Raw genomic sequence first — 24,216 nt, forward strand, 5'->3', positions numbered from 1 at the left:
TAAGACAATTTTGGTGCTTGCCTGTCCTAGTCCCTCTGACAATTGCTGTTAGAGCTTAGTGTTTAATATTGGACTCTTGGACTTTTCTATTCAGTATCTGCATAGCTGCGTAGTGGACTTAAAAACATTAATCAAGACACACAACTTTTTATTAAAACAAAAATATTTATTCAAGCTGTAAATGCTATGCAGTATTTAGTTACTGGATGGGTTTAATATAAACATCTACTGCATAATCTTGGTTCCTTAGGAATCCTTGTATTGTATCTGAAACATTGCCCTGTTGCTGTACAGATCTCTTACAAGAAAACTTGCAAATTTTTTTTTTTTAAGATGTCAACAATTTGAGAACAAGAAGAAATACCAGTAAAGAAAATTCTGTAATTTTGGAGCAAGGTGTGCTCTTTCAGCAAAATGTAGGCTGAGCTCCTCCTGCACCCCTTTTGGAGAGAGTTTGTGTAATAGCTATGACAACCTCTATGTTAAACAGAAAAATCAGATGCAAATCCTTCCATGTCTGGCTAAAAATTTAAGAGTTAGACAGTATAATTTCTCAGCAGTACAAATGAAAGGTGAAGGAACTGACTTTTGCATTAGAACACACTGTAATTCTTGTTTAGCTGTTGAGGCATGACCTCACACAAAAATATGTTGCTTAAAAACAGCTTTTGCATTTGAATGACATTCAGCAGCGAATACTGTAAACAGAAAAGGCCTGTCCAAATGAAAGTTCTTTTCTGAATGACTGGCTGGGAAAAGCTCCACCAGATGAGAAATGCTTTTTGAGGTTTTACTGGCCTTACATTTAGCTATTGGTATTTTTGTCATTCCATTCAAACGGCTTGACAAATATGAAATTAGAGAGTGTGAGCACAAGCCAGTTAGAGCTGAATATTTAAGTCCCTTTCAGAGTCAACAAAACAATGAGAAGTGGCCAAGGTAGCTGCCCCATCTTAGAGTGGTGAGTGACAAATACCACCTTTTCACAGACTAGCTGAGACCTTCAGAGGGGTAAGTAGAGAAAGCAGCAGAACACAGACAACGTGGTCTAACAGGAAATGTACAATCTTTCTTACATTTCATTTACACAAATTTACAGTTTTGCAATTTAAATGGCTCTATAATTATGCAAGTGCTTTTTCAAAAATAAACATATACCAACTCAATGATATTTACACTTTGCAACCTGCTTCAGAATCAGCACGACTTTGCTATAAAGTGAAACTTCAGTGCACTGAAAGTGCAACTTGCCCTTAGAGTTAAATTTTCTTCCCCTGCAAAACCTCAGCACTGCTCCACTGAGCTTCAGATGGCCTCACTTCCAACTTCTTTTTATTCATTCGTCATAATGCAAAGACAACAAGAACTTGTCCACATCCATTCCTGCTGGAAAAGAATTTGGGAGCTTCTTTTTCTGTAGGAGAGGAAAGTAACAACTGTGTTAAATACAAAGGACCTGGGGGAACTGAAGAGTCTGCATGCATTCTTTTCTTCCCCATCCATCCATCCATCCACCCACCCATCCATCCATCCACCTTTTATCTGTTCCTGCACAAATCTGCCCCAGAACTCAGACACTGCCATGTGCCCTTCACATATGCCCCCCTCCACAGAATGGAGCATTTTCCAGTCTCAGTGTTTCAGGAACATGCTAAAGCTAAGTATGGGAATTACAAAGTTAAACTCCTTTTTGGTTATTTACATCCAAAGACACCTTTTTGTGTCTCACACCTTGGCTATCTGCCTTTAAATCCTCAAGTCAAAAGCACAGTGCTGCACACTACAGAGATTGGGAGTATCACTAATGGTACTAAACAAGGATGCAAGAGCAGCCTGAATTCTAGTAAGGCCTACTTTGAGTTTGGCTTAATTCCTACATTCTAACTAAAAACTTGGAATTTAGAAACTCATTCACATTTTAGGAGAAATAATGTAATTGTCATTGATGCCTATTTAGAGAGTTAGTAGGAGTTACTTGTGTGTATCTGAAGACCAAACCCATCTTAAGAAAGCTTCAGAGTACGCTCAAGAGGCCAAGTTGGAAAAACTGTCTAATCTAAATAGGATGTCAGGGATTTGCACGAGCATCTCTGAATCGTTCCATTACAAACAGTATACACGAAGATACCTAATACATATTTAGAATTTTAATGAGAAGAAGTTTGTACTTGCCTTGATTTTCTTTTTTTTGCATGGTGTCGGAGAGCTCTGAAGCTCTTTTCTATTTGCAGAACGGGAATTTCTGTCCCCCTCATTTAAGTCCTCTGGTTTCCTTTTCTTTACGGTGCTCCTCAGAGCCCTGAACTGCTGGGTGTTGTCCTTGAGGGGGGTGGCACTGCTAGTCCTTGCGATGGCGGCCCGCGACAGGATCATGAGGGTGTGGGCGGCCATGCTGACGCTGTTCTCGCTGCCCGTCTCGCTGGCGGGGCTGCAGGCGGGCAGGTCCGGCGTGGCGGGGGGCACCATGATGCGGGGCGTGCCGCTCTCCTCGGTGAAGCGCCGGCAGGTCGGGGTGCGGACGCTGTCCGTGGTGTCCTCCGTGTGCCTGTCCCCAACTCCAGACGGCGTCCGGGGCACCGGCAGCTCTCCGTTCTCAACGGTCTTCGCAGCGGGGCTTTGCCACTGGATGTCCTGCAGCATCTCCACACACTGCTTACCGAACGGGCTGGACAGGCCCAGGCCCTGGCCGGAAGCTTTAGCAGCTTCTCGCTTGGGCTCCTTCGAGGACAAAGAAACAGACACCGATGATTTGCCGCTGCCAGCCCCATTTGACAGCGACCCCTGCTTTTTGTTCAGGTCTTGTACCGAAGCAACTGTCTTCTCGTTCCATAAGGCAACGCTTTGTTGGCCATTTGAGAGTTTAGCAGTGTCCTGGTTCTTCTGCTTTTCATCAGTATCCCTTCGTAGCTCATTTTCTTTGTTTGCTGTTGTCTTGTGGAAGGGATCTAATGAAAGCCCTGCAGTTGCCACCTTCCGCTCGGGCTGTGGCTCCTTTGCAGATGCGCCTCTGTTGCTACCAACTTCTGGCCTACACAGAATTCTGGGCAACGTTTTGTCTTTGTCTCTCTTTGGTACCTGTGCCTTAGCAGAGGAGGATGCAGAGTCAACAGCAAATAAAGGGCTTTCGTTTCTTTCTTTCTGGGAAGAACTCTTAGGAGGCTGAATTTGGGTGCTTCCTCCTGGAGTGGGTAGGACGTTATCAAAGCAAAGCACTCTCCTGTGACTCTCACTCTGTCTTGAATTTGAGCTTGTGCTCTCTGCTGGTGCAACAGGTAAGCTCTCTTCCACTTTCTTTCCTGGCTCTGCACTGGTAAGCTTGTCATAATTTCCAGCCCTGAAAACAAGATGAAAACATTTCATTGACATGTTTCTTCTTACTAGGCAAGTTAATTTCAGCTGGCTGGAAGTCCCCACCCATCCCTCTATAAAGCTCTCTCCATCCTAAATACAAGTATTTTATCTACACATAAAGACTAAGAGTAAGCAATGATAACTGCCAAAAGCTCAGAGAAGGCTTTCTTGGCAAAAAGGTAAGAAACAGAATCTGTACACTGAACAATTAGATAGACTGGGGCTCTTCAGCCTGGGAAGAGAGATCACTGAGGGGAAATGCAACAGAGCTCTGAAGAAAGCTCACAAGGACACCATCTGCTGCACCTTCCAGTAGAAAAACTAAAGGCATGAACTAACACTGGTATTAGGTTCAAAACACAACAAGGAGGTCTGGACACTATACATAACTAAACCTGGGAACTTTTTTACCTTGGGATATTTGTGGATGCTGGTAGCTTACCTGACTTTAAAAAGAAACTGAGTGCATTCATGACAGGACAGTCCCTCCCAGAATACTACTTATGGCTCTGGAATCCTTGGAGCTGAAATTCCTAAGAGGCTGCCAGAATACATTGGACAATGTAATCACATGTGTGCCTTGTACTCTTCCCTATGCATTTGCTGTGCATGGTGGGACACTGAGCAGGACTAAAAGCTTCTGGTGGGCATCTGAACAACAACATCCAAACTCTCTGGGGTGTGGTCTCCACCTGACAACCAGCCCCATCATGTGAAAAAGCCACCACTGCACTGCGGAAAGAAAAATGCTTCTGCTCTGTCAGCTCATGCCACTGTTCTGTCTGTGCCCTCTGCCTGGCTTATGCTGCATTTCCAAGAGAAGCTCTGGCATCACTCATCTATGCTGGTAAGGCTCTCTCCCTGCACATAAACCTCTATGATTTCTAAAGAGGAAAAGTCGAGTTTTTGGGATGCTAACTTGATACCTTTGAAATGGTAGAAAAGGTCTGAGTGGTAGCATCTTGTTTTATTTCCATGAAATTTGAGATAAGACAGAGGATAGAAAGTGTAAATAAGAAATTACATGTCTTTGCAGGGAAGATTTTGCTCTCTTTGCCATGCAAAACACACACCTAGAGATCAATTAAAGATAACAGAAAGGTGAATTATTGAAATGCTATTGTCCAAATCTTGCTTCTGTGTTTTTAAAATAATCAATACTTTTTGTGTGCATGTATATGGTATAACTTGATGTATGGTTGGGATTTTCTAATAAGTTGACTTTAATGGTCCTGTTTTATCTCCACTTTTCCAACATTTTAGTGAGCTCTAAATAGGTAGGTTTTTTTTTTTAAAGTATGTGCTAGTTTTCTAATAAAAGATCATTTCACCTCTTATATTTAAATTGAACTTCTGATCTCCTCCTACACTCTTTTGCTCGTTCCAACATCCTTTTCTTTCAGAAGTCCATTAATGGTGAGGAGAGTTACTACTGCAGCCTTGCTTCCTTCTCTCATTTGCCCATCAGAAAAATAGTACCTACCCCAAGAAATTAAGTTATGCTCATTAACATAAAGTTAGCATGGTGTTGTCCTCACCATCCTTTTCACTCATGTGAAAAGAAAAAACAAAGATTTTAGTCATTTAAATCTACCAGTAAATGTAACAGGCAATTCTCCTAGCTTTGATTCCACTCAAAAAATTTTTATTTGACAGGAGATAATGAAGACAAGGCCGTACAGAATTAACACAGGAACAAGTGACAAGACAATTCTAGCACAGGCTGCACCAGCCCCAACACACATCTGTATCAACACTCCTAGCAGACAGACAGCAGGAAAGAGGGTACTGCTTATGCCACCACTCGAAAAAGCTCCTCTCTTCACCAATACTGGATGAAGAAATTCACAACAGGAAAAAGAAAGCAAATTTCAATACTTTGCACTACTGACCTCTGTGTTCGAGGATTTGCATGGTTCAAAGGCTCAGCTACATTTGGTACCAGTTTTCCTGGAACAACAGAGGAAGTATTATTGAATAACAGGTAAATAATTTGACAGTTTTAGTACAATGACATTTCACCTGACAGAGGACCAAAAAAGAAAAACCCAGCAACAAACTCTGCAGTATTTCGTAACTTTAAACTTTAGTAATTAATAGACTAGCAAAGGTCCCCAACTAAGAACAAAGAAGAAGTTTGCTGTCTACACTTAGATAATACACAGCCCTGGCAAGCCCAAACAAACTATCCTGAACTTAAAAATGCACAGTGGGGATTTCCAGGTAGAAGGAAATTAACTCAGGGAACTCTCAGCTATCCATCAGCAAACCAGAATGCAAGCACTATACAATCCTAGATTTTATCTTAATTTGAAATTTCATTCTATTTTCATTTTTATGTGCAAGCCTACTCTTTTTTAAAAATGCAGGCAGGCTAAAACACAAATTGTTCTTGTAATTCAACATTTCTATTTTCAATTATTATTCTTTACCCCTTCCCAACACTGAGACAGGAACATAACTCCAGTCTTGTTACAATTAACAATTCAAAGAAGTAAGGTCTCAATGAAAAGCATATACAGAAGCATATGCCTGAAAGGGCAAAAGGAAAACAAATAGTAGAGTGCATTTTTTATACAAACATCCAAAACTTCTAATAAATATTTTTCCTTAATAAATTTTTAGAACTGCTGACTCTTCTAATATCTTCATTAATAAGTGGCTTGGTCCCAACGGCAGCAGTAAACTACTTAAAACCAGTAAGATGAAAAATAACCAGAAACATAAAGTCAACTTCTAAAACTGCCTGAGAGACTTGAAACATTACATTTTGGAAATAAGCTTGATGCAAAAACTGGAATTATGTTATATGCTGGAAGTTCTTTGTAAACTGACCAAACATGAGTCACTAACTGCAGGAACAGACCTCTCTCAAGACAGCCCAGCAGTTGCCAGGAACAGAAGAAGAGATATTTATAAAACTTTTTTTACTTAGAACTGACTTGTCTTTAGAACCCTCTGCTTTTCTTCTGCCCCTCTCAAGAACACAAGGCAGGCACCTGTAGTATTCCTGTTTCTTGCTCCAGGAATCTTCTGTGATTTGGGAGGGATGGGAAGCTTTGGGACACTTCCATTGCACACTGGATTAGCCACAGGCATGTGAAGAACCTTGAAAGAATCAAAATATTCTATTACAATTTACCAAAGCACTTCTTACCACTCCAGCTTTAATCCTTAAAACCTTTTTGTGATGTGCTACCTGGCAGGCAGGTGCTGAGAACGTATTTCCATTCTGTCCAACTACGGAGAGAGGTATCATTCCCACCATTCCCTGCAAAACTGGCTGCACTGGAGATGCAATTATAATGGCAGAACCTAAAAAAATACCAAAGTGTTAAGATTGTACAGAAACTAAAAATACTTCAGTGAAAAGAAAAGCTTCTTAAAATAATGTGTGGTCAAAACCTGTGGCAAGAAAAGCTCTGGATTTTTAGAAAAACTTCACTGTCCTTTGCTATAGTTCACTACTAGAAAACAGGGTAGGCACCAGCTTTATTTTTAGTTTATAAGGAATTCTTTAGTTAAAGTCTGTTTTCCTTTGTAAGAGGTAGCTCAAAATAAAGTATGATAAACCTATCTTAACATTTAAACTTTAAAGTGATTTATAAAAACCAGTAAAAGTAAAAAAAAAACATCTTATTTAGCTGCCAGATATATGGGAATTATAAAATATGGAAACTATCCTAGCACATTAACTGAAAAGTGGAAGAATATTTTCAAAAGTGAAAGGAAACTGTTCCTCTCTCTATGACAAAAGCATTGAGGGTAAGAGTTGCATAAAGAAATCAAATGGCAGAAAAGGCTGTCACCCTAAGACCTTGCATGTACTGGTCTCTGACCTCAACAAAATGACTACACACAGAAATTCAAAGGTAACTGCAAAAAAGTTTATAGTTTTTGAAAAAAATCTAAATGTGGTGATTACAGCTGGTTTAAAACTGTTTTTTTCATTTCAGAAAGCACTCAAGATTTTTATTGCTGTAGTAATAAAAATGCTTGTACAGATTTTAAATCATGGAAAGAAATAATGTTACACTTTCATATTTACTTAAATGTACTTCTAATGCAGACTAGGTTTTGAAATATGAAACAAAATCAAGAAAGTGACTTGGGAAGGACTAGGTACATCTACCCAGTTATCTACACGAAATATTGATACCTCTTACACAAAGCATTCCATTTATAACAGGAATCTTATTAAAATAAAAACCTGTTTTATTTAGCCAAAGTAATGGAATCCTTTCCAGTGTAAACCAAAATATGCTTCCTACATCCAATGCTGCTAAAATTATATCAGTTAAGCTTCTGAAATATGAGGCTTTTTTTTCATTCAAAGCAGCCTAATCAATAACTTCTTGTAGTTTTATTTCACTTCTATTAGCAACTAATATATTAAAAAAAACCCCTAACTCCTGGATAGTTTCAAGTGGCAGACAGAACAGTATAAAAATTGTTTTACTTCTGATGTTTACTTAGTGGAAAAACAAAATTAACAAGACCACCATACAAACACCACATTTTCAGTACTTTTCTAATAATGAGATTACCCTGTGGAAAGTTTGGGGAGACAGTCTGGTTTGCTGGAAATGTATTGCTGGATCTGGGAGGAGTCCGTAACTGTTGTACAGCTGGAGCTTGGGAGGCCAGTGGCATAGAACTGCCAGGCAACACAACTACATTTGATGGTGTTACAGCTGCACCCAAGGTTGCTGGATCAGTCATACACGTGGCTATGTAAAGGTTGCTTGAATTCCCAAAAGCTGTGCTTGTGGCTGGCATCAACTGTATAAATCCCCCTTCGTTGGAAAGATGAGTTGAACTTGCAACTGAAAATCCAGTGCAGTCTTCATTCTGAGGGTTAACCGAGGTGACCACAGGATCCTTAGGTCTAAGAACAAGCAGATTCTGCTCTGCCAGAGCTGAATCCACATTTTTTTCTGTGTCTTCAGAAGTCAGACATTTGGGCAGGCCTGTGGTTTTGGTTGGGGATTTGGCTGGAGATGACAGTATTATAGTAGGCAAATTTTCTCCTGTGATGCTGGAAACAGCATTATTTAACTCCGTGTCTGATGTAATAAACGGATCATCACTGATGATGATCTTGAGGGACATTATATTAGAAGGATCAACATCCATTGGTTGACTGCTAGAAGATACACTGCTTATACTTTTGGCCTCAGTACCTGACTCCTCTGCTGAGGATGCAGTTTCAGGGAGAGGGGAGTGGCATATTTCAGACGTAGTAAGATTGTTTTCAGTGGATACTACAGAAATGTCTGTACATGCATTATTACCAGATGAGAAATATAAATTATCAGTGTCTACTTTTGTAGAAGATGAAGGTTCTTGCATCTCCCCTTGTGTACCCTCTGTATTTGGCAATTCTGAAGGGAGGTTAAAATCTTTCTTACAAGGCTTATCAAGTGTATGCTGATCATTTGAGTAAGTTTTGTTAGACGTATCAACAACTTCAAGCTGCAACTCTGTTTTGTCAAGATCCGTGATATCCACCACAGATTCCGCAGCACAGTCTGCCTGTGTGCTCTGGTCCTGATGATTAGAGGGGTGGCTGGAGCTCTCCTCTGAAACACCAGGCAAGGCAGCTGGATCACTGGTTACAGTCTGTTCTTTTCCTGCATCTACCAATGGGCTAGAAGTGGATGAGTTGTTATTTCTCAGCAGTGCACTGTGGCCAGGGCTCCCATCAGAAGGGCTTCCAGGAAGTCTTTTTTCAGACAGTGATGTGTCTGGTGATAATGGACATTTACTTCCTGAATCAGTTTTGTTTGCTTCAGCTATAGTATCCTCTGCCACTGAAATCAAAGGAATCTGTGGAGTACCAGAATGAACATATTCTAAATTAGGACTGCTTTGAGAACTATCACTCGGTGGGCCTTTTTCAATTTCCATAGCACTCTCACTTTCAGATAATAATGCAGATGACTCTTTTGTAACATAAGTGTCTGCACACTGTTCATTACATTTGCTATCAGAACTTGGTCTCTTGTTAGGTTCAGTCAAATCAGAGACTGAGTCAAAAGCAATTTCAAGCTCTCTAATATGTTCAGGGGTAATGGCTGTAAGTTCTTCAGTCTGCTTCCTTGGTCTACAGTTTCCATGCAGCTGTTCACTGGCTGGATTTTTCTTAGCCATATCATCATCAATAATGCTGGTCTTCAACGCACATGATGCTTCTCCTAACTGAAAGCCTTTACAGGATAGTGGTTCTCTAGAATTATCACCTGTAAAAGACAGAATAAAGCAGCTCACCATAGTTATTAGAACGGATGATACTTTTAGAGCATTTTAGAAATAACTATCAGTTCAATGGAAAGCTATTTCCCATGAAACTAATTCAAGTTGAGTAGAATATATATAAAAAATATACATAAACTAGATAATCTGCAAAATCAGTTTGTACATTACTAATAAGTACACAGATAACGTAAATATCTCAGGTCACTACATCAGATTTCCAGAAGCAAACTGGTGTGTGCCTTTAAGTACACTGATGGGATTACTGTTAAATAGATTCAAACTTTGTAACAGGCCAGGTGTATTTGCATGTTCACACAACATAAATGTCCACATGGATATTACCAGTAAAAAAATAAAATTCTGAAATGTACAAATTGCCTGAAAATATTTTCATAATGAAAAGTAAACAGAGAAATCTTAGAGAGAAAAAAACCCCATACATCTGTTAGTTTCTTCTGTTCCTAAAGAACTTCCAAATGTTTCCAGGCTATCCTCAGCCACCAGGATTTCGTTCTCTACTCCATTCCGACCAGTAATACCAGCAGGTAAGTTCTTGTTTACCTTGCTCTTTCCTATTTTCAAAATAAAGCATGAAAAATGGTTAAACATGTAATTTTCCATATATGTGTCATGACTACCTTTTAAATGAACCATAGTGTAAAGATCTCCTTATGGTTCATGTGAGGATACCCCTGATAATTTTACAACAGCAAACAAGTAGAAACTATCATCCTTCAGAGCTACAGTGTCTAAAATAACAACAATAAAACAATCACTGAGCCAGCACAAACCCAGAATATCAGCCACAGGAAAATGCTGTCCTTTATAGCTGTGTATAAATGTATCTAAGAATCTAATCCTGTATTAAGGCATACCAATGTCATTTCTCTTGCAAGAGGCCTGCTTGAATTTCTTTGCTTTGTCAAGCAATGCTTGGGAAAGCTCATCATTCAGGATGCTTTACAGTAACAGTACAACTGAGTACAATGTAGCCTACCATAATCAAACCAGTCAAACAGAGCCTGGAAAGCTGGATCTGATTCTGTCTGCTCCAGAATGTCCTGGATAGCCTCTTCTGACATATGAATTTCACCCTGAGAAAAGACATGATAGATAGAACTGTTAGTTACATCCATAATTTAAAAAGAAAAATAGACAAGTGTTTTCTTTTCAAATTGTTTTTAGTTATATTACTTCTGCTCAGCACAGAAACAAAGAGACTAATGCTGGGAATATTTCTGCCATAAAGTTAAAAAATTCTAGTGATTGAAGTTAAAGAAATAAGGTTCTCCAAAATGTGTCTGTCATACATCACCCCTGCCACGTGTGTACTGGAGTACTCTCCACATAACAGCCAGTAGTAACCAAAAAGGAGGACTAAATCTCAGGCTATACTGGACACTTATGCATGTGATTTGGATGTTGTGAGCCTGTACAAGCAAACCACTGTTAAAAAAAAAATCCCCAAATTAATCCTAATGTCTCAGGTTTGAATATATTATATATCTAGAAGCCAACACTAAGTAAATAGAAGTTTTATTCCATATACCCATTTAATGTTCTATAATACAGCCTCCAACTACTTCTTTGAGGAAGGCATTTTGGAAAGCACAGCTACATGGGACAGTGCTAAGGTTCCTGATTCTTGTTCTGTGGCAGCCCAGGAATAAAATGAGTATCTGGTACATACTCAAGCGATTAAATACAAAGTTTCTCCTGCCTTTCTGGAGACCCTCTAAGCACTCTCTAACCTTTGATATATATCTCCACCTTTTTTGATATATATCTCCACCTTTAAGGATGGATATTCCATGTTATATCCTTGATTCTGTCTCAGCAACTCCAACCAAACCAAGAAGCTGCTTTACTTCTGCTCAGAAGAATGGAATACAGCTTTTTAGCTCTGTATTTTGACAACTGACCTAAAATCACCAAGCAACAGAAGAACAGCATTTATAAACCAGACACCTCTACTTCATAAACAGGGAGCTGCCTCTACTCTCCTGTCTTTCTCACAAAGGCTGTGGAATTTCCCTCATTTAAAGTCCTTTCTAATTCTGTGATTGCCAGCTTGAGACTTATAGAAAAATGAAGGGAGAACACTATAATTATGTTTAGTTTGTAGAAGCAGAACACACATTTCCTCCAAAAGCAAGAAAATACTAAATTTGAAGAAAAAGCATCATTATTTAGGCTCAAAAATATTTTCTCTTGCTACAATAAATGATCCATGCTTATCTTGGAGCAAATCACAAAATCAGATCAGATAAATGTATTTGGAGACAGCAAGGTATTTTAAATTATTTTTTCTTCTCTAAGGCTGTTGATTAGATCCCCAGTCAGCAGCTAGTAGCCAATTACTGATACGAAAAACAGAGTGAGAGGCAGGCAGTTCATAAATCCAGTCTGAGTGTAGGGTTACCAGCTAATTACTGCCAAAAGTAATCCCACTCTCTTGGCTTTGACCCTGCTGCATGCTGCATTCTGCCTTGGACAGGCACTGGGAATGAATTCAGAATGCTACACTGGCACAAAACAAGCTCCTGCAGAACACCAGCGTCCTGTCAGCTCAGCTCCTTGAACCTGCCCTGCACCACACAAGGTCAGAGTTCACACCTCTGCAGCGGGAGCTGCAGAGCTGCCCCTGCACAGACGGGAGCATCAGGGAGGCTCAGCTGTGCTGGCAAACAGAAGCCAAAAAGAAAGGATAGGAAGAGGAAAGAATATCCTCAGATGTCACAGGTTCAGCATAGGTCCATCATTCTCATATGCCTGGTCCTTAAAGCAATGTGAACAGGGCAATCTACACCTACCTGAAGTCCAAGGATTTCATCAATTGAAGTCTCCTGTTCTGTGGGGCCACAGTCTGTCTGTTTAGGGGCCTGAGCAACACTGCCATCACTGCAACACATACATCATTAGTTCGAGTCAAAAATAAATCAAATGGGAATACATATTAAGTTTAGAGGCTCCTTTTATTACCTCCCCAGAATTTTGTTAATGTTTTCAGCGAGCTTCTCCTGAAGAGATTTGTTGCTCAGGATTTTTTCTCTGGCATTTTCAATAACCAGTTGCTGGAAAACAGAAGTGGTCAGGTTTCTATTTTTAACATCACTAGAAAAGGAGCATGAATTTCTGACTAACCAGTAAAAAATAATTTAAAAATCAATTAAAAGAGAGAAGACTTCTACAACAGAGAGTAATTTGTGACTGCATTACATTGCTACAAAAATCAACCCAAAACTTTCCTGTACTTCTACTCTCCTAAAGGACAGCAAGGCTTATTGCGCCTTCTGGTTTCCATTCTCTGAAGAATTACTGTGTTCTGACAGCCTACAGGTATCTTAGTGAAGCAAATAAACCAAGAAAAACAAAACCCTACATAGCCATGTCCACTTTATGAATTTAGTACACACAAGAGCTAGTCAAATACAAACCAGTACATTTATCTTCTAAAGAAGAAAGAACAGGAAGAACAACATGTTAATGACTAGTTCTCTTGAGTTTGACTTTGTTTCTTAAGTGTAAATACCTTCTGTAGGCATATACTCACTGGGAAGTTACCATCAATTAATTCTTCTAGGGGCTCACTTTCTTTTTCTACTATTGCTTCTTCAGAGTCTTGAGAACTTCTAGGTGCTGCAAGAGGTCCAGATGTTGCAATACTTTTCCTCTTCTGAGATTCACTGAAACATTCCAGGAAATTTATGACACAGTTTATGAGAAAATTCCAAACAGTAGACCTAATGGTGAGTAAATCAAGTGCTTCTCTTTCTTTTTAGCAAACAAAAGATCTTAAATCCCCAGAAAATTAACTACATATTGAAAATGCAGCAAAAAAATGTAGTAAAAACCTGTGTTATTATCTCTTATGCATCTATTGTGTCTGTCTTTACAGAAGTTATAAATTTAGAGATTGTAGGTAAACAGCTCAATGGCAAACTGAATTCCATGCTCACTATTCAGCATTTACTGCCCCTCCACTACATGTTACTCTAACTGGTGGTACCAGTTAATGGATCCTAATTAACTGCAACTCACAATCAGATTTGAGCATTACCACTGAAAACAAAGACTTCTCAAGGAGCACTTATTTTCAAAGAAGAAAGCAAATCTTAAGTTCTATAAGAATTTAGTTGACAAATAGGAAAAGTAATGTTTTTATAGGAGACAGTGTAGGCTCTTCTGAAAACATCTATTGCCAGGGGCACTAAAATTACATTTAAAAAAATCAAGACAGATTAGAAAAGACTTGGGGAAAAACAGAATCAGAGACTATGCAAAACTAGTGTAAATGAAGTTTTTCCACACAACTTCTAGTGCAAATATTATTTTTCTGATGAAATTCATTCAACTCAATAGTTTTACGAAGTTAAATGCACATTTTTATCAATATTAAGAATTTTCATAATTGAAAAGGACAGTTTGGAAGGAATACCAAGTCTCAGCTCCAAGATTATTTGCCTAAGTCTAATAGTGGAGTAAAGACAGAGTGTACACAAAGAAGCATGAGTAGCCTCCTATCAGTCTACTGTTAAGCTCTTTGACTTTTCTTTCTTCTGTGAAACAACAAACACTGCCTCCCCTCAGCAGATCTTATATTTTAAATACTCCACCACTGAAGAAAATTTACACTAAAGGTTAAAACAGTCTGAAACACAGTCTAATTTCTAAACAATTAAAAAAAAAAAACACCCAAAACCAAACCCACATCCCTGTTTACCTTTTTCGCCTTCCTGGAGAAAGCAAGTTTGAATGAAGCTTTCGTTCTTGTGAGGCTGGAACTTGAATGTGTATGAGACCTGCTTTATAGAGGGAAAAAAACAAACAAAAATAGAAGTCATGATGCCAATACCTTTTCCAGTGACACAGTTAAAGCACTACAAGATCTACACATTGCTTACTATGTTCTAATCAATTCCTGGAAAGTCATACAAAAGAATTTGGTATTATCATGGAAATGAGGACCAGTCCTTTTAAACATATCCTGAAATAGACATCCACTTAATGTGGATCATCCCTATCTGATGAAACAAGTTATTTGGGTGAGGATGAGAGCACAGAACAGAATATCCAGAAATTAATGCACTTCTGATTTCTGAACTCATATTGGCAAGCAAGCATGCAAGAGCCATCTCTCTTTTGGGCACTTATTTTCTTTTAATCACCTGAACCACTCCGGACAGCTGGGGAACAATGCACTAATTTTCTGGAACTTTTTGGTGGAAGATGATTAGCCCTGATTTTAGAAAACTTCCATTGATAACCATAGATTTTTCACAGAAAAGTAAGGTTTAAAATTTTTGCAACTTACTGTTGATCTTGTTTTCTTGAGCTTGTGACTGGTTCACAAAGAGTGTACTCAGTCTTGTCTGTGGCATGCTTTGATTGATTGTTGGCCTGTGAATTACTTGAGGAGGTACAACAGAAGAAGAGGAATTCTGTTGCCCTGACTGATGGGCTACTGACAACAGTCCTGAGTTTGTAGGAGCTGACTGCTGAAGCATTCTCTGCCTTTTCATTTCTACAATTCCACTTCTTGTACGTACTAGAAATAAAGACAAGATGAAGACATATGATAAAGGAATTTTTAAAAATTGCTGATATTCACACAAAATCTGCTTTAAACAACACAACACTACCCAATCCAGTCAATCTCAAATCTGGCAACAATCACTATCTGTATCTCACACTCTCTTTTCTTATACAGTAAAAATACTACAGAGAAAAACTTATTTTTAAGTAAACCAATTTTTCTTTGTTGATAGCTCATTTTCAGCTTTTGTAATGAAAGAAACAACTTTAGGTACAACAAGTGTGTTTTTGTATTTTGGTTGGATATATGTTTGTATATATAACAAATACTACAAGACTGTAATATGTTTTTATGTTCCCCTTCTACAGAAATCCAACTGCATTATAATTAGACCTGCTACGTTTTTAGTTTGTCTATGAACCACAAATTAAGTCAGCAGTTTCAGGAGTAAAACAGTAGTTTTTAAACCTTGTAACCATGCAAACTTCCAAAAAAAGTTTTTTTCAGCAGAGAAAATGCTATAATAGAGAATTTATGCTCCTTGCAAAAAGTTCAGCTTTTCTTATTTTCCTTTCCTGATCATTACAGTATTTCCCAGACCCCAATGAAGAGAACAGACATGCATTACTGATGGCTGCAGAAGGCCCCTATTTTTTGCCAAAACAGGTAATTTTAAGATAAAACTGACTGATCCCACGGAATTGACTCAGTTACTTACTCCTCTGGTTAGAAGAAAATCTGAAATCTGAATTCTGCATGCTCCTAAAAAATAAAGAAAGTGGCAGAAATTAATGGAGCATAATGGAAGCACTCAGCTACACAGTGTGGCACTACCTATCACATGGGTAATGTCACTCTGATCTTAACCACACATTCCTTCAGAAAAATCCATTGATTGCTCTTTCTATTCTTTCCAACAATCATCACAGATTCTTCAAAGGAAGCTTATTGCTTCATTTTTGATTAAGTAAGCACAAAGATATCAGATTCTAAATGAGTCATAGTATATTGTTTTATTACAGGAAGATCACATGCTCACACTAATGCCCTCCTTATTTGCTAGCCCCTCCTTAAAATCTTTAAATGTCTGCTCAACTATCAACTCTTAACATACCCATCTTTTTCACTGTCTCTCAAAGCAAACAGAGGGCTAAACCATTCTCATACAATGATAAGGGGAGTTGGTCAACATAGGGACTCACTCTTAGAATGAAATAGTACTTTCTTGATTTCAAAACTACATTACCTGATCTGAGAAAGTGTATAGTCTAATTTTTTCCACAGAGATGACATCATTGCTGGAACTTCATTTGTCGTTTCTGAAATGAACCACAAAAACAAATTGATGCCCGAAACTGACATATGTTGAGAGAAAAGTAAAATCACAAACAAAATAATTATGGAGTATTTAAGGCATCATCTAAGTTTAGATGCCTAGCTGCCTTCTTAATATTCTATTAGTTGGAGAGCCCTAACTCCTAATTTAAAGAATTTTGATTGATATGGATGCAGTTCTGCCTTAGAAGCCTTGATGAAACTGAATTAATGACTATAATTCTTGGTGGAATTTGCACATGGTGTTGACTCCTCAGCAAACACATGCTAACTTAAACCATGCTAACCCCCCAACTCACTTCTGGAAATGGCATTCATATTCCTTAGTGACTTTTGTGCTTTGGAAAACCACAACCTGGCAGACAGGCCTTTAAAAGTAATAGTTTATTTTATGATATTACCCAATCAGGGAAAAACATTTGGTCTTTCTGAAGCACAGAACATTAAAAGTGTGCTGGAAAAGATAAGTAAACAGTTCAATTTACTAAGTTTTTCAAGATGCCAAGTATAAAGCATTTTGAAGGAAGTACGTCTGTGTCTTAGTTACCATTTCTGTCAAACCTAGTGTGAAAGGAAAAAAAATGTTCAGAAATGTTCCATATATGATTTTTAATACCAAGCACCATTAACATATTATTATACAACAGATATCAAAAACCTGTAAGATTTGGAAACATTCAGAAGCTTGATAACTAATTTCAAAACCAACAAATGCTCTAGCTCTGCCTACAGTATTCATACAAAATAATTAGTGGTTTTGAAACTATTTTAATTAGTCTTAAAAATGAGACAAGAAATATTTCATACCACAGGACTCATCCTGATTATTTCATGGAATCACAGAATACCTTAGGTTGGAAGGGATCCATTAGGATCATTGAGCCCAACTCCCTGTTCCTCACTGGGCTACCTGACTCTTAAATCATGGGACTAAAAGCATTGTCCAGATTCTCCTTGAACTCTGAGAGGGCTCAGTGCCATGACCACTTCCCTGGGTAGCCTGTTCCAGTGACTGACCACCCTCTCAGTGAAGAGCCTTTTCCTAAGATCCAATCTGAACGTTCCCTGACACAGCATTTCATCTTTCTTGCATTCTGTTGCTGGTCACCAGAGGGATAAGCACCCCCTGCCTCCACTGATAGTATAAACAATAAACAGTATAATTTCACAAGCATAAACCCATACATTTTGCACATTTTATTATCTCTCTATGCTTTTGAGATATAAAAATGCTCACATTTGAAGTGAAAATATATGCTGGCATATGCAAACTAACAGAATCAATTACTTTTGCTCACTAGATGTCATGGCTGTTGGCTGTGTGATTTGGTAACCTTCAAATTGGAGCCTAAATGGGGGATTACTCTAAGACCATACACCTCTTCCTCAAGGAGTTCACAGATAAATAAAAATAAAACAACACCTCATTCTGAAGGCTTACCTTTTGTTTTCATGGCTACATATTCATTAAGAATAGTTGTCAAGTTTTTTCCACACAGCGACTGAAAAAAAACAAACAACTGATCTTAGAATCTTCAATAAAAACTTCTGCTTCATCTGCTGTAGCACATCATAGGTAAGCAGCTCTTTAGCACTCTGCACCATGCTGACCCTCAGTATAAGGGACTGTACTTGGTAGAGAGCAATCAAAATGTGAAGTACTCTATCTCAAGGCATAACACAGGTAGTTAGAGCTGTCTGACATTCACTCACCTTTTTTTATTATGGAATAAAACCATGAAAATTAGATGATGAACAGCATGATGCTCATTAGTCTGTTACTGATGAGCAGTAACAGACATGAGTATGCATCATGCTGGAAAACAACATGCACTAAAATGAAAATATGAAGGAACCTCTGTCTGAAGCAAAAATTTTAACAGACACACAGAATTAACCTTCTTATCATGTTTATCTGTAATTTTAGGTGACACAAAAATAATTAAAATGTTAAAGTTACCACTATCCTGTACCTTCCTCTCTTGTTTACTAGGGGGAACTCTACAAGACATGACAAATATAGCCCTTTATTGCAAGTATTTGAGCTGCAGCAAGAATTTTGTCTTAGATACTATGATATCACTTTTATGTGAATAATAGGAAAAACGTTTCTACTGAGAAAAGGATGATTATAAAAAAGCTTTATTAATCTGGATAATCTATTTACATTTAGGTTTTCTAATTTTTGCTGGACATTGCTTGGTTCTCAACTCCCCACCAACAAAGTACAGATGACTGAACACTTGTAAATAAAATAAATTCAATAGTTTGTTTTGAATAAGTGCATCAAGAGAATGCACCTTGGATTTCAGAAAAGACTTCTTTGAATTTTGAATACTGCGGACAAAGTCCCAGACCATGAAATTAACTAATATATTAGAAGAATGAAACAGAAAACACAAAGAGGACATACTCATAAACACTAAAAGTTTGATACACAGCAATACCTAAACCCTGTAATTTGCACAGTATAGTAAAAATCCCGTTTTGTATATTTGTTTAAAATGCAAACTATCTAATTATTCTCTAGCTCTACACATGTATCTACAGATATGGCTGCACACTATTTATGCACACCCAAAATTCTGCCTTTCACTCAGAACAATAGAGATGATACTGAACAGAGAGGAGGCCTAACACAGTTTTTGTCAATCAAATTTGGCAGACAAATCTGAGGTGCCTTACCTAAATATTTAAAATGTACCTGAAAAGGAACATTATTGGCTGCCATGTCTAGAATAGGAAAGTGATCTCCAGTAAATTACAAAAGCAGCCCTAAAATCAATAAAACCCTTGTGACAACACCCTTCCATAAATCAACCTCAAAGCTGTAATACAGACTAAGCATAATTATGCTGAAACCAATTTGCAAATTCAATTTGCATATTTCACACTTATATGTTTCTTAGTAAGCTTAAATACTAGAAACCAAATAACTGCTAATATCACAGGATGAAAAACACTAAACAAATCAAATATCAGTTTAAGCAACATTTGAGAATTAATTGTTACACTGAGAAATCCCCAATATTGTTTTCCATGGATGCAAGACAATGTAACTTTCTCCATTGCAAATACAAACTCACCAGCAAGCAGGCTGGAATAAAACCATCTTCTGTACAGTGCTCTGCATATTCTTTCAAATCTGAGCTTTCCAGAATAAATTGATGGCAGGTAGCTTGAAGATTTTCCTGTTGCAAATAGCCTGCAACAAATCAGATGGAAAATTTTGCTATTTCATTCATTACTTTTGCTCAATAGGTATCAAAGCTGCATACAATGTTGGAGTAATTCAGATAAAAATTTCTATGTAAGAAAAGTAAAGTTACGTTATATTGAAAATATATAAGTTCCTACCAGATATTTAACAGCTAAAACCCAGAAGAACAAAAAATATAGATTGGAATTACACTGTATTTACAAAGTATTCAAGACTGAGAGTGAGGCAATATGAAGAAATTTTGGTTTATCTTTAGTACACAAAATAAAATAAAAAGTTCTTGGCTCAGAAGGTTGACAAACAAACCCTCATATGGGGTGAATCACCGTATTTGATAGTTTAATGGAAATCTACAATATTTTGTTAATAAAATGCATTGCTATGTAAGAGTAATTCTCCACACATTGTACTGTTTCAAAATAGGCAAAGCCTGTAGAGCTGCTGCAACAGTGGATAAGATTTATTAAAAATATTGGCATTGTAAAAAAATTAATAACAGAAAAAGGTTTTTTCCCTCCTCACATACAGTAATTTTCATTTAGGATAGATGTACCAGATGCATATTGTGCTCTCTACACCCTAAGAATCAGTAGTTACCATCACAGAAAATGTACTGACAAAGTTTTCTTTTCCAAAATTCCGTTCCTCATCAAATACGTTCTGCTTTAATCAAACATTTTACTCTGCTTTAATCTTCAAACACCTTAAACACTAAAAGATGGAAATGGACCAATCTGAGTGAAGGATTCTAGAACAGAGAACCACAAAGAAAACGTTTCTTCTGTTTTGCTCTTAGCAGAGCTTAGCATGGAATGTTTTAAGGGTAAGATAAAACATGTGCCAAGTTAAACAATACAGGATATATACATTATCTATTTCAGTGGACCCCCAAAATGCTCTACCTCAGCTCATGAAGAAAAATGCACCCTTTAAGTTTAAAAGAAAACAAGTATCTTTCAGCAGATCTGAGTATAGCTGAAGAAAACAAATCGTATTTCCAACATGCAAGCCTTGTTCATGTCTTCAACAAGCAGGCAAACTAGAAAATTAAACACAGCCTGGGAATAACCACTGTGAATTTAATCACAATGTATGAGCAGACCTATCTGACAGAAAACATTAGCAGTGCCTATGGAAAGGAAATTAATATCCTTTTTAATTTTTAACTTTTCAATTACATTTTTCTAGAAAAATCTCAAGCCACAGGTGGCTAAACATGTGTTTCTCATAAACAATGATATCTCACTGTTGTCCAGGCTGGAAGATGGGGTATTAGGCTCAGTGGAGCTCTTATGTGTGCTGGTATGACTGCTTTTACAATCAAACTTACCTTAACACCTACACAAAAAGTTGCATTTTTTCTTTCTTGAACGTGCTACTACAGTATCACAAGGGATGACTGAATGCTTGAGTACGGGCACGTTTTACATACACCATACATGTTTTACATTTCCTGGTTATAAAGCATTCCAAAGGCTAAAATGCCTGTGCAGCTGGCCCAAAGTGCTTGTGCACTGTATAATGACATAGGAGTATGTGGTCCCTAAGGTTGTCAAAATCAAATTAAAAGCACAAATGGTGATGTGTGTACATATGGAAATTTGAACGTATGGAAATTATTCAATATTTTGTTCTACCTTAAGAAATGTCCAACCCATGGTACACATTCACTCTATCAAATAGGAAAAGATAAATGTTCTTATGCATTTTCCTCTGTGTGAGCTCAGCTTATCATTTTAGTTTTGTATCTTTAACAAATATTCATCAACCTTCAGAGCACCAGAAAGATTTTGGGGGGAGCTTGGGGGAGAAAGATGGAAGAGATGCACTGAGAAGTCTGTTTACCCACTGAAATTCAGAGATGCCTCACAGAAGAGAAATCCCTATTAGAGGACAGAAACGGTTACAAGGAATATCCTGTTCTACAACCTTAGGTTGTTCAGAGGTTTTCCAGACATGATGCATGCTCCACGCCATAACAGACACAAGATATGATGGATCATTCTCAGCACACAGGATGTTGCCAAGGCTCTGTACTAAATCTGCAAGTCTCAGGTAAGCACACAGATAAGCATTCTACCTGGAAATTTGTAACTTCCCCAACCTTGTTTGGAAGAGTGCAATGAGAAATCTTGCTTGTATGAATTCAAATCTTTTACAGTCCACAGAGCTTCTAAAAATCCTGTTACTTCACAGTAATAAAAAAACTGCATCTCTTACTAGACTTTTTTCTCAAGACAGTAGCAAGCAACATTTCAGGTAGTATTTAAAAATAAATTGTGCTGGGGAGACACTGAAGAAGAGATTCAGCTTTAATGGCTTTGAATTTAAAAAAACTGAACAACTGAAAACTGAATCTCGCAAGGCAAGCTGCCAGGAAATCTTGGCAACCTGTGCCAATAGGTACTTACTATGTGTGGGTCTGAAATATGTGGGTCATATTTTTGCTTACCATCGATTTGCTCTCACCTTTGTCAGGATCTAAATAATCCAAAGCTTTAAGTAATTTAAAAAATTCACTGTCTGCTGCCAGTGTCCTGAACCCACTTATGCTGCGCTTTCCACAGACACGCCTGATCTTTTAGTGCACCCTCAAAGATGAGCAAAACACGGCCGGGAAGAAAAACCATCTGACCCTTAACGCAGCCTTCCCTGGGATTTCAGGTCACCCTTGGACTCCTCCTGTAACCAGGAACTGTTTAAGCACGGCGCAGCAGCTCTCAGACCGCAGGTGGGCACCGGAGACCACCACGGTTCCTTGGACCCCTGAAGAATCCGAGCCCAAAGCACGGCCGGGGAGCGGCCTGGTCCCTCAGGACCCGAATCCCTCAGGAGCGAGCTGCGTTCGCTCCCCGCAGAGGCCGGGCCGGAGAGCGGCGGGGGCCAGCCCAGGGACCGCCCGGTGTAAACCCCGGCAGTGACAATCCCAGCCTGGGGGAACCAAGAGGCGCAGCCGAGGATCAAGGGCGAAGCCGGCTGCGTCCCGCCGCGCCTCGGGCGGCTGACAATGCCCGGCAGAGCCCTCCCGGCGCGGCCGGTGGTCCGCGCCTCACCCGTGCATCCCTCCGTCCCTCCCGGCTCACTCACCCAGCACCAGCCGGGCCACGTCGGACGGCAGCAGCATGGCCCGAGGCGGAGCGGGGCACGGGCGGGCGCAGCTCCCCGAGCGCAGCCGGCCGCCCCGCCACCCAGGCGAAGGCGCGGAAACTCCGCCAGCCAGCGCCGCGCCCGGCCCCTTCCGCCGGAACCCGCCGCTCATCCGCTTCCAGGTCCGCCCGCAGCCGCTGCTTCCACACGTGAGCCCCGCTCCGCTCCGGGCCGCGCCGCCGGGAGCGGGGCTGCGTGCGCCCCGGCCGAGGTGAGGGGCCGGGCCCGGGCGGGGCGGCCGCGGCCCCGGCTGCGGGTGCTGAGGGGCGGCTCGCGGGCGCCGGCGCGGGGGGCGGCGGCCCGGGGTTGCCGGGGGCCGGAGCTGCTGCTGCGGGTCTGCCTGTGCCGGGGCACCTCGCAGCGCCTCAGGCAGCTCCTCTCTCCGCGTTTCGTGGTATTCGGTGCGCCTGCCTTCCCGTGGGTCATTCATTAGAGCGTGAAGGTGGCCGTCGTGTGGTAGTTGGAAAACTGTGTAGCCAGGAAGAGAAGTAGTGCGTGGATTCATTCATGGGAATTTTTCGCTGCTTTTGTTACGGCTGTTGAAATACCAATAAGTACAAACGAGAGGGCTGCCTTCTTGAATGCCCAGGCCCTACAGCGGACGACCTCTCTTGCCACAGTTTTCGACCAAGCGCATCAGAAGGCTGGTGTTCAAAAAGTTTCTGTTTCGTTTCCAGTAAAAGCCTGCTGGGTTGGGTTATTTTTTGTTCCAGTGCCCAATCACCAGAGGGACAGAGAGTGGTTGAGCATTGGTGCAGGCTCCCCAGGGAAGAGCTCACAGCGCCAACCTGCCAGAATGCAAGAGCTGTTTGTAAACACTTTCAGGCATATGGTGTGATTCTTGTGTCCTGCACAGGGCCAGGAATTGGACTTCGGGGGTCCTTGTGTGTACATTCCAACTCGGTTCTAAAGTTAGTAAAGGAGCCCTTAATTTAAATAAGTGCAGTTGTACAGTACAGGCAGTCTTCACACTTAAAATGTGTTATATTTCATACACATCTATCAGTCACCAAATCTCTGATTGCACTTAGCCCCAGCCTGATCTTGATGGAAGCCAAAGGAAATAAATGCAGTCTAAGACAGTAGATATTTAAAGTTTTACTTAATTAAATGTCTGATTTTATATTCTCATGTAAGCACTCAAGTTGCAGCGCTGTGCATCATGAATGCCTGTTCTCCCTTGCTTATTACAGCAGCAGCATGTGTTTGGAGTTACTTCCAGCTTGTGTGATCTGTCTTTTCCAAACAGGGTTTCTCTTGGGTGTGCTTTAAGGGTGTAAAAGTCAAAGCATGGCAGTTAAATAGAATGTCATGGTTGTGATCTGCAGCATCATAATTTTATGTACTGCAAGGTCTAGCTAATTCCAAC

At 39.5% G+C, this 24,216-nt stretch overlaps 2 protein-coding genes across 6 annotated transcripts in view; one reads left to right on the forward strand and one right to left on the reverse strand.

The window, feature by feature from the left end:
* Positions 1-147: 147 nt before the first annotated feature.
* LOC103812534 (protein NPAT) lies at positions 148-23,042 on the reverse strand. 3 transcript variants are annotated; one of them, XM_050979739.1, is made up of 18 exons: positions 22,788-23,042; positions 19,567-19,685; positions 17,922-17,982; positions 16,392-16,464; positions 15,864-15,907; positions 14,924-15,157; positions 14,333-14,411; positions 13,163-13,295; positions 12,592-12,683; positions 12,423-12,510; positions 10,607-10,703; positions 10,050-10,181; positions 7,899-9,593; positions 6,551-6,666; positions 6,294-6,459; positions 5,244-5,301; positions 2,173-3,334; positions 148-1,414 (listed from the first exon to the last, which is right to left on the reverse strand). In XM_050979739.1, the coding sequence occupies exons 1-18, from the start codon at positions 22,957-22,959 to the stop codon at positions 1,337-1,339; spliced, it is 4,599 nt and encodes a 1,532-aa protein (XP_050835696.1). In that variant the 5' UTR covers positions 22,960-23,042; the 3' UTR covers positions 148-1,336. The 3 variants fall into 3 exon arrangements, with proteins under 3 accessions (XP_050835696.1, XP_050835692.1, XP_018764003.2); XM_050979735.1 differs by having other exon boundaries at positions 14,333-14,414; positions 22,788-23,041; XM_018908458.3 differs by having other exon boundaries at positions 6,351-6,459; positions 14,333-14,414; positions 22,788-23,040.
* Positions 22,951-24,216, forward strand: part of ATM (ATM serine/threonine kinase) — a 56,574-nt gene continuing 55,308 nt past the window's right edge. For all 3 annotated transcript variants that reach the window (XR_003945599.2, XM_030235124.2, XM_030235125.2), the window contains exon 1: positions 22,951-23,058. The gene's annotated coding sequence lies outside the window, so the exon portion shown is untranslated. The remainder of the gene's footprint in view (positions 23,059-24,216) is intronic.

Source organism: Serinus canaria, chromosome 1, assembly GCF_022539315.1.
Source record: "Serinus canaria isolate serCan28SL12 chromosome 1, serCan2020, whole genome shotgun sequence".
Taxonomy (NCBI): domain Eukaryota; kingdom Metazoa; phylum Chordata; class Aves; order Passeriformes; family Fringillidae; genus Serinus; species Serinus canaria.

Bases quoted from the DNA above. Each gene is read 5' to 3' on its own strand.
- LOC103812534 (XM_050979735.1), bottom strand. From the start codon at position 22,959: ATGAGCGGCGGGTTCCGGCGGAAGGGGCCGGGCGCGGCGCTGGCTGGC. The intron at 17,983-19,566 runs GTGAGTTTGTAT...GTTTTTTTTCAG, and splicing joins TTATTCCAGCCTGCTTGCTG to TCGCTGTGTGGAAAAAACTT. The intron at 10,704-12,422 runs GTAGGTGTAGAT...GTCTTTTCTCAG, and splicing joins ATGAAATCCTTGGACTTCAG to GGTGAAATTCATATGTCAGA.